The sequence below is a fragment of the Ictalurus punctatus genome, chromosome 9 (assembly GCF_001660625.3).
Source record: "Ictalurus punctatus breed USDA103 chromosome 9, Coco_2.0, whole genome shotgun sequence".
Taxonomy (NCBI): domain Eukaryota; kingdom Metazoa; phylum Chordata; class Actinopteri; order Siluriformes; family Ictaluridae; genus Ictalurus; species Ictalurus punctatus.
In genome coordinates, this window is record NC_030424.2 from 30767513 (window position 1) to 30778324 (window position 10812).

At 38.1% G+C, this 10812-nt stretch overlaps 1 protein-coding gene across 1 annotated transcript; it reads left to right on the forward strand.

Moving 5' to 3' along the window:
* The first annotated feature begins 6543 nt into the window (after positions 1-6543).
* LOC128633565 (CUB and zona pellucida-like domain-containing protein 1) lies at positions 6544-10784 on the forward strand. The gene is made up of 4 exons (XM_053682544.1): positions 6544-7194; positions 7652-8043; positions 9183-9427; positions 9634-10784. Exons 1-4 carry the CDS (start codon positions 6976-6978, stop codon positions 9672-9674), a joined length of 897 nt encoding a protein of 298 aa, XP_053538519.1. The 5' UTR covers positions 6544-6975; the 3' UTR covers positions 9675-10784.
* Positions 10785-10812: the final 28 nt, after the last annotated feature.

Sequence of the window (10812 nt, forward strand, 5' to 3'; positions counted from 1 at the left end):
TTTTTCATATAGATTATTGTTTCCCCACCAACACCACCACCACCACCACCAACACCAACACCACCACAACAACAACAACACCAGGTAAAAATGTAGTTCTCAGTAAAACTGCTCTGTCTCCTCCATTATTTCTCTTTATTTGGATCTAGAAATCGTTTCTGTTTCTCCATTCTAGACCTTCTTCCATTCTTTAGTTTCCTATTTACTTAAACGTCTCTAACTGAATATTTTCTCACTCTGTTTAAGAATCCACGACGACAGAAAGCTCACTGACAGCAGGTAATGTTCCAGTATCGAATACTGACGTACTGAATCAGCAATCATATTAATATTAAAGAAATGAATTGATTTTGAGTTGATCTGTTATTAAATGTCAGATTTGTTTAGTTTATTTCATTTGATTTGACTTTGGAGTTTGCATGATCTCCCCTCACATTTTTGTAAATATTTGATTATATCTTTTCATGTGGCAACACTGAAGAAATGACACTTTGCTACAATGTAAAGTAGTGAATGTACAGCTTGTGTAACAGTGTAAATTTGCTGTCCCCTCAAAATAACTCAACACACAGCCATTAATGTCTAAACCGCTGGCAACAAAAGTGAAGATACCCCTAAGTCAAAAACAGGATATGAGGGTGTATCTCAACAATGCATCAATGTATCATGAAACTTGATAAGTATCTTCAGTACTATGCCAGCAATGTACCCAAGACGTTTTATGTTTGTGCCACCTTGTGATCAAGAACTGTAAAAACTTAATTTTTTTTCCATTATATCATTTGAAAAATTTGTGCAAAATTCATAGGTAATTTTCCTATAATTCACTGGAGTATGCTGATGTGAATGCACACCAAGGTCTGAAATGTAATTTCAATTTTTAATTTGATTTTGAAAAAAAGAAAGTTTTTTGCCACTCCTCTTACAAACTTTGTCCAATCATCACCAAATCTGGCACATCATCTACAGAGTAAGCCTCACAAAACTTATTTAAAAACTTATAAAATGTTGAATATTCCAAATGGTTTGCCCATAATGTGCCAACAAATCTGATAACAAAGCAGCCAAACAGGAAGTGAGGCTTCATCTCAGCAATGACTTTGTTCAATGACACAAAGCTTGGTACACATCTTAAGGGGTTTGACCTGAGGCTAAGCAACAAATTTTATTGAACAATTTTTCCTACTGGTCAAAAGTAACATTCACATGCTAAAAAATGCTCACGTCTAAGTGCCATTTTTGCAACTCCTTCTCCAAATTATGTCCAATGTTCACCAAATTTGGCTCACATCTTCTTGAGAGTTGTCTGAATAAAAGTTATCAAAGACAATAGGGAAGGAACTGGCTTTTTTTTTAATGCCGCCATATGTCGAGCTCACTCAGCAGGTCTGCTTGGTAGGCCTGCAACCCTGTCATTGTCTGCATTGACCCACAAGCAAGACTACTACTGCATTGGCTTGCCCACCAATGCCACGGTGGCTTTACATGGCTTGGATGCAAGCCGGCCCCCGTAATTACCTGCCGTCGGTGGAGAGAGGTAGCTCACAAGTGCCTCCTCCACCTTGAGCATAGCTAAATAACCATGCCGTTCATTCCCACAATGGCCGAATAATCCAACTTCGTGGGGTTATGAATATGGCTTATACATGGTTTTCCCCCAGAAGCCTGAGATTTTGTCATGCACTTCTGGAAAACAGGGGAGTTTCTGCAGTGTGAGGGATTTACTTTCACTGGGTAATCACTTCAAGCAACTCTTTATATGCTGCTCTCAGTTTTTAACACATCCTTCTAACTCCTTGGAGTCAGAGAGGAATTATTACCTTTTGGCTTTCTATAGCGGATGGAGGAGTGGTGACGCGAGCTCCAAAATCCAGCGGAGAGCCGAACCCGGAAGACTGAGCAAGAGATAGAGCAGCGCTCGTCTCCGGCTCCTCTTCCAGATCTATAAGAGATCCCCCGAACCTGAGATGGCTGGCTGCCTCGGCAGCGGTCGGCCCAGATCCGCGAGTCTCTGAAACCCAACTCGCTTCGGCTTCCGTTTTTTTTCTTGAAGAGCGCCAGTCGCGAGCCGCGCTGCTTAATGTAGGCGTTACCATGCACAGCCTCTCGAGGCTGCCATCGCATACTACACCGTTAACACTTCACCCAGAAAGTGTACACTTTTCCCCGTGATGAAACGGGAGCAAGCCGTAACACACTTCTCGAATTCATTACTTACCTCTCTTTTACTCTAAAAAAGGATAGAAATGTTAAGAGATTTTGAGAAAATATCGAGTAGGAATGAAGCGTTTTTGTCACACAAACAGACATGCAGTCTCGCTGAAGATAATAAGGCTGATGGCGTGGTTCACAGGTGCCATATATATATATCATGCGACGCGCCTAATTGCCACGTCACCTGATCATGGCAGGCCTATAAGTAGAGGTATGATTTTACACAAGCTTCAGATACCGGTCACGCGCGCAAGGCGTTCCCATAGTGTTATGCTAAACGCAATGACGAAGTTCCCTTTGAAAGGGAACTTAATATTTTCTGACTCTGTTAAAGAATCCTTACTGTTTAAAGAAAGCTCACTGACAGCAGGTAATGTTTCAGTACCGAATACTGATGTACTGAATCAGCAATCATATGAATATTAAAGGAATTAATTGATTTTGATTTGATCTATTATTAAATGTCAGATTTGTTTAGTGTAATTTATTTCATTTGATTTGACTTTTTTTTTTTTTTTTTACATTAGCCATCGTATAGGGGTACTCATATTTGTGATAGTGTTTAAAACCCTGGTGTGTTTCAGGTGGAGCTCCATGTGGTGGAACTCTGACTCAGTCACAAGGGGAATTTTTCAGCCCCAATTATCCCAATAATTATCCCAATAAAGCAAACTGCACATGGAGCCTGCTGGCCGGAGAACTGCAGGTGGTTTCGTTAAACTTCACGTTCATCGAGTAAGAAATCACCTTCCTGTTTCTCACCTTCTGATAAATCATACCTGACTTTTATTTATTTATTTATTTATTTTTTAGATCTTTATTATTTAAGAATAATTGTTTGTGGTTAGTCTGTAAGGCTAGTTTCATTACACTTTCTTCAGTTTGGAGTCATGCTGTCACTTTATCCGCGTGTACAACGGTCCGACTGCTCAGCATTCACTTTTGGGTTCTGTGACTGGAAATCAGAGAGCTACCTTCAACTCCAGCAGCAGATACATGACCGTCGTTTTCTCCACTGACGGCAGCGTGACTCGACAAGGTTTTCGAGCAGAATGGGCTTTCATAGGTAAGTGTTATTTAATCTCATTTCAACTCCATTCATTTTGTTTATGGACAGTTCAGTGAATATGTGATAAAAATAAATGTGATCAAAATCAATCAATAAATAAATAAATAATATGCATTTACCAATGGCCGTGGTAGAAAACACTACCAAACATGCTGTTAAAAGGAAACTAATCAACAATCAAAACAGCCAAAAATGACGAAAAATAGAGCTCTCCCATTGTCAAGTTACAGAGGCCAAGACGGATGCAAGTGCAGAATTTTATTGTGAACAGGGAAAAAATAACGGCTAACATGGCGAGTCAACACAAAACAACAACATTTTTGATTTGGATGTATGCTTTGGGTCATTGTCCTGCTGAAAGGTGAAATTTCTTTTCATCTTCAGCTTACTAGCAGACACCTGACGGTTTTTCATCTATCTAAAATCGGCCGGTATTTGTAGCTATTCATGATTCCCTCCACCTTGATAAATGCCCTGCTTCTGGCTGAAGAAAATCAGCCGTAATGCATGATGCTGCCACCACCGTGCTTCACCGTAGCTACGGTGCTCTTTTGGTGATGTGCCTTTTGTTTGCACCAAATATACCTTTTGGAATTGGTCTCATCAGGCCATACATACATTTTTGCCACATGGTTTGGTGGATTTAGTTGAGCTTGGATGTTTTTTTGTGCGAAAGCGCTTCCGTCTAGGCGCCATACCCCACAGCCCAGACATGTGAAGAATGAGAGATTGTTGTCATGTGCAGAGTGTAATCAGTACTTGTCAGATATTCCTGCAGCTCCTTTAATGTTGCAGTTGGTGTTTTGGCAGCCTCCCTGGTAAGCTTTTGTCTTGTCCTTTTATAAATGTTGGAGGGATGTGCTGGGGTGATGTCACTGTAGTGTTCCATTTTCTCCACATGCTGATGATGGCCTTTACGGTGTTCCATGGTACATTTAATGTTTTAGAAATTCTTTTATAACCCCTCTCCTGATCGACACTGTGTATGTTTTGTAAGCTTTTGTGGACCATGGCTTCAGTAGTGGGTTGTGAAGAAAATCCCTAAAATGTTTCTGATTGTTTTTCATTCAGGTTTTTATACATAATAATTTCACATTGAGGGTGGAAAAAGTTCTAACATGATTTATCCTGGTTTCATTTGTTTTTCATCATAAAAACTGCCATTGTAACAGGGGTGTGTAGACTTTTAATAGCCATTGTACTTCAGACTCTACTTTATGAAAACAAATATATTTTTTCAAAATGATGTTGTGTATGGCGTTCTATCTAAATACATACGACAGCACATAAAGTTAACATTTTTAAATGACTTAATAACAAAAAACTAACTCCTACAGCCTGTGTGTGTGTGTGTGTGTGTGTGTGTGTGTGTGTGTGTGTGTGTGTAGTCTGGACCGTTGCTTCAACTGTGATTATGTGAATGTATATGATGGTCTGTATGACGTAATGAATCAGCAATCATATTAATGTTAAATGAATGAATTGATTTTGAGTTGATATATTATTAAATGTCAGATTTGTTTAGTTAATTTATTTCATTTGATTTTACTTTTTTTTTTTTTTTTAGATTACATTAGCTGCAGGGATCATTGTGGTTATAACGGTACGATCTGTTCCTGCACCAGCTCCTGTCAGTCCTATGGAAACTGCTGCAATGATTATTACGGTGAGAACTATTTTTTAAAAATCTAGTTAACGTAAGATATGTGTAATTTTTTAGTCCTAAATTAACATTACTATTTATTATGAAATGTTTCAATTGGTAAATTAAAAAAAAAAAAAGATTTTATTTTAACTTTTGTATTCATTTTTTTTCCTCTGCGTTCTTTCCCTTGTTGATAGGATGCAGAGTTATGAACAGATGGAAAGAGCTAGTGACAGTGTGAAATCAGTGGTAGTGTTTACAAAAGTGCAGACTCACAGACATGTGATGTTTAATACATACAGTGTGAACTTTTTACCATTTTTCATATAGATTATTGTTTCCCCACCAACACCACCACCACCACCAACACCAACACCAACACCACCACAACAACAACAACACCAGGTAAAAATGTAGTTCTCAGTAAAACTGCTCTGTCTCCTCCATTATTTCTCTTTATTTGGATCTAGAAATCGTTTCTGTTTCTCCATTCTAGACCTTCTTCCATTCTTTAGTTTCCTATTTACTTAAACGTCCCTAACTGAATATTTTCTCACTCTGTTTAAGAATTCACGACGACAGAAAGCTCACTGACAGCAGGTAATGTTCCAGTATCGAATACTGATGTACTGAATCAGCAATCATATTAATATTAAAGAAATGAATTGATTTTGAGTTGATTTGTTTAGTTTATTTCATTTGATTTGACTTTGGAGTTTGCATGATCTCCCCTCACATTTTTGTAAATATTTGATTATATCTTTTCATGTGGCAACACTGAAGAAATGACACTGTGCTACAGTGTAAAGTAGTGAATGTACAGCTTGTGTAACAGTGTAAATTTGCTGTCCCCTCAAAATAACTCAACACACAGCCATTAATGTCTAAACCGCTGGCAACAAAAGTGAGGATACCCATAAGTGAAAAACAGGATGTGAGGGTGTATCTCAACAATGCATCAATGTATCATGAAACTTGATAAGTATCTTCAGTACTATGCCAGCAATGTACCCAAGACGTTTTATGTTTGTGCCACCTTGTGATCAAGAACTGTAAAAACTTAATTTTTTTTCCATTATATCATTTGAAAAATTTGTGCAAAATTCATAGGTAATTTTCCTATAATTCACTGGAGTATGCTGATGTGAATGCACACCAAGGTCTGAAATGTAATTTCAATTTTTAATTTGATTTTGAAAAAAAGAAAGTTTTTTGCCACTCCTCTTACAAACTTTGTCCAATCATCACCAAATCTGGCACATCATCTACAGAGTAAGCCTCACAAAACTTATTTAAAAACTTATAAAATGTTGAATATTCCAAATGGTTTGCCCATAATGTGCCAACAAATCTGATAACAAAGCAGCCAAACAGGAAGTGAGGCTTCATCTCAGCAATGACTTTGTTCAATGACACAAAGCTTGTTACACATCTTAAGGGGTTTGACCTGAGGCTAAGCAACAAATTTTATTGAACAATTTTTCCTACTGGTCAAAAGTAACATTCACATGCTAAAAAATGCTCACGTCTAAGTGCCATTTTTGCAACTCCTTCTCCAAATTATGTCCAATGTTCACCAAATTTGGCTCACATCTTCTTGAGAGTTGTCTGAATAAAAGTTATTAAAGGAACTCTGATATTCAAAAGAATTCTCCCATAACAGTCTTGCAAATTTGTGAAAATACAAATCATACTTGAATCCCTTTGCCTATAGTTATTGCTCTGCTTTGCTGTGATTCCTTAACCAATAATTGTAGCATGTCTGTAAATATGAGGCTCACTGAGTCTGGGTGCTTGGCCCCCAAAAATGCTGCTTGCAGCTTTATTATTATTATTATTATTATTATTATTATTATTATTATTATTATTATTATTAATAGTAGTAGTAGTAGTAGTAGTAGTAGTAGTAGTAGTAGTATTGTTTTTTTATTGCTAATGAATTTGGGATTTCACTATAACATATAAACATGGCCTGGACTAGTGGGACTCAGCATGGTTATATAGTGAACACTATAGAGGTTGGTAATACAAAGAACACAATAACTAGATGCATGTTTATAGTTTAATGTCAAACGTTGAATGTCGTGCAGCCCGTGTGGATTGCTCCTCTGACTCGATGAACATTGCCATCCGTAAATCCTACCTGGACTCACTGGGATTCAGCTGGTACGACCTTTATCTTGATGACCATCGCTGCAGAGCTTCAACTGACAACTACTATGTCACCTTCAACTTCCGTCTCCATAGCTGCAGCACCGGGAGAACGGTGACACTACACTTTATACATTATTACATAACATCCAGTGATCCAGTGAAATCCCACAATGCACTGGAGTACGGTAATGTCATGAACCGCACAAAGTACACTCTCAGGTACTGAATTACCCACAATGCAATATCTGGCCAAAAGTTTGTGGATGGTCAGGTGTCCAGAAACATTTGGCCAAATTGTGTACCATCAGTCAAAATACCCTGTTGGAGAGGTTAGTACAGTAAGAACAAAAAAAAAAAAAACACAAGACAAGTATTGTTTTTTTTTTTATTTATTGTTATTTTTAAATAACAAAGTACTGGTGGGTGGGAATTGGAGACCAGATTAAGGAGAAAATGAGAAAATAACATTGCAACTCTGGAGGATAAATGTGTTGTCAGTCAAACTTTAGCTAATGGTGCTTAATTTTATATGCACTTATATGTACGTATTTATGTGCACTTCCCCCCAGACCGAGAATGGACGTATTATCTACACCAATAATGTGCGAGCAGCTCAGCCAACGTCGGGTGAGATCACCCAACATGATACAGTTTTCCCGTTGGTTGTGAAATGTGTGATGGAGCATGATTCTTCAGTCGAGATTCTTTATGAGGCCAAAGAGATTACAAATGCAGCTATCAGTGGAACGGGTCGGTTCAACACCACCATGGCCTTTTACCCATCCAGCAGCTTTTACTACCCCATCACCGATTCCCCGTACCGAGTGAACCTCAATCAGCAACTGTACGTGCAGGTGCAGCTAACCCCAGCCGAACCAAGCCTCCATCTGTTCATGGACTCCTGTGTGGCCTCGCCAAACCACAACTACAGCAGCCGCACCTATGACCTTATACGCAATGGGTACAACACACAGACACACACTCACGCACAACTATAACAAGTACACTGACACAAGCAACATTGGTACACATATTCTTGTCCCTGTAAACCAATAGCAATACCTCAGTGGACCCACCTTTTAAAGGCAACACAAACAATAGTGTGAGCGTGTGTAGCTGATTGTCAGGGTTCAAGATGAGAGTTACACTTGGCCCAACTATTACCCCCTACCAAGCAGGATGTTAATGATAAGCTAACATTGTGTCAGGCATAGTGAGTTGTATACAGAAATGGTTTCATTGAAGGTTGAGATAAAGTCAACAAATAGCATCTAACACTAGGATCCTCAGGCTTAAGAAGTTGGAGGAGGTTATGTAACCCCATTATAATGTAACTGAGGTAATAAAGTAATGTAGCTGCATTATAAACTGACCTGTTAGTCCTATATGTGAACTGCAGTTATTCCAGTAAGATGAGTGCCCCACCTGCTATCTCCTACGAGTCAGGAAGTTAGTGATCCTTAGATCCAACTAGGCAGGCATAGTATGTTGGGAAAATGTAGTGGAGGAGATCAGTAATGATTGTAGTTAAGGTTGAGCTGAAGTCTACCGATAGGCCTCAAGTGTAGGCTCCACAGGTGCCTTGAAATTAGAATCAGTATGTCTTATTAGTGATGTTTTTCCATGCTGATACTGGGTTACACATTAAGTCTTTCAGCTCTTCAGAGAAGTTTCTTTTGACTGCTCAAATACACCTAGATTGTGTGTCTATGGTCGGGGCACTCATAATAGCAGATCACAACTGTAAACATCAGTGAAACAGTTCAAATACCATCAAAGACTTTTACCGCTCCAGTAGTTTTTCCTACACCAGCACTGATTTCCTCTCCTGAGTAAACCTCAATCAAGAACTGTTTACCCTTCAGCTTCTCTGAGAGGTGTTTTTGTTGCCCACAGTAGATCCTATTCCTTGTTGTACAGGTAGTTGTTCTCTCTTTGGTAGACATCTGTAACCTACAAAGCTGCCTAGGAATGTAAATGAAGTTGTATAAGATGCAATAATATCCATGAACTCTTTAAGACCACTGCTTGCTATGTGCTGTCTCTATTTAGGCAGTTCATGTAACAATGATGTATTTATTTTTGTCTTTATCATTTCAGCTGTCAGAGAGACAACACGGTAAACATATACAGAAATGGAAATCGTTACTTCGCTCAGTTCAGCTTCAGCGCATTCAAGTTCCTGAGCACACACAACCAGGTGTTCCTCAAGTGTGATGTCATTATCTGCCCTGACAACGACTACAACTCACGATGTCGCCAAGGATGCAGTTATCGCAGGAAACGAAGCACTAGCTCTGATCACCACACTGAGGTCCTCATCCTTGGGCCAATCACACTCAAAGGTCAGAGGACAACTTGTGAATTTTGAGTAGGGACTTTGAAAGACTCTTATTATGCAAAAAGTGTAGAAGACAATCCCATAATTCTGTTTACTACACAATATGGTGGACAGACATTTTAAGGATGCGATGTATCATAAAATGTGATAAACAGAAAAGCAGGCTTATTGTGTATTCAATATTTTTTTAATTTATGTATTTATTTACAGGTCCAGAGGAGGCTGAGGCCAAGACGGAGGACAAGGAGTGAACTCACACTGACTGGTTAATTAATCATTTAAATATAGTTAACACTGAATAAATTTGCTAATAGCTTGTTGAGCAATCTCTCTTTCTTAAATACTCACCTGTTGATTTTTGGGGGAGATTTAAACTGTGTTTTTGACCTAAATTTAGAACCGTCTAATCCCCGTAATCTGAATCAATCTGCTATGTCTAAAACATTTTCCGATTCTATGTGTCAGAACGGTTTTGTTGATCCCTGGAGATTCCGTAACCCCTCTCTAAAAAAGTTTTCTTTCTTCTCCCAGGTGTATCATTCCTATTCGATTATTTTTTTATAGACAGCACTCTTGATTCGTGTGTAGTTTCTTCTGACTATCTGGGTATTGTAATTTCTGATCACGCTCCTCTACAATTAGATATTCATCTTTCCATTTATAAACTTATCCCATCACCTTGGAGATTTAATTTTCTTCTTTTGGCAGACACAGACACTTCCTACTTAAATTTTTGTGCCTGTGGTTGGGTTTTAAAATATCTATATAACCAGCGATAGTTATTGGATAGCCATGATGAGCCGGTGGGGGGGTGTGTTTTCGGTGATTGTACTTTTTCATTTTGTTTTCCTTTGTTTGCATAAAAAGAAAAAAACTGTGAATTAATTTAATACAATGCTGATCTAAAATATAATAATTACAAGACAGCACAGGATGAGGTAAAACTCTAGAACCAGCTAAAATACAGTAGTGGCAATTGTGAAAGTAGACAAAACATGTCAATGCTTTGAAGGATGTGAATTGGAACAGAATAATGTTATTCAATTGCGAATCTGTTTTTAGAGGATTTAAACCTAACATGGTGAACAAATTATATTATACAATTCACGCAATTTGACTGGGGTTATCTCATGTAGTGTGGCAAGTAATAATCTGGAAAGACCTTTGTAATATCACAGTCTAAAACTGGATTTAAAGAGAAGCAAATCAGTAAATGAATCACATGAAAATGAATCACATGAAAATGAATCACATGTAAATGAATAAATAAATATGGGAAGAAAAAAAAAAACACTGAATAATTTGACTAACCTTCCTCTATTAAAGCATTATCTAAAGGCAAGCTGGTGTGGTGTCATTGGTGTTATGATAAGAAAATAATTATATTTA

Excerpts from the sequence above, each read along its gene's own strand:
- LOC128633565 (XM_053682544.1), top strand. The coding sequence starts at position 6,976 with ATGCATGTTTATAGTTTAATGTCAAACGTTGAATGTCGTGCAGCCCGT. Across the intron at positions 7,195-7,651 it reads GCTGCAGCACCGGGAGAACG|ACCGAGAATGGACGTATTAT; the intron begins GTGACACTACAC and ends ACTTCCCCCCAG. Across the intron at positions 9,428-9,633 it reads TGGGCCAATCACACTCAAAG|GTCCAGAGGAGGCTGAGGCC; the intron begins GTCAGAGGACAA and ends ATTTATTTACAG.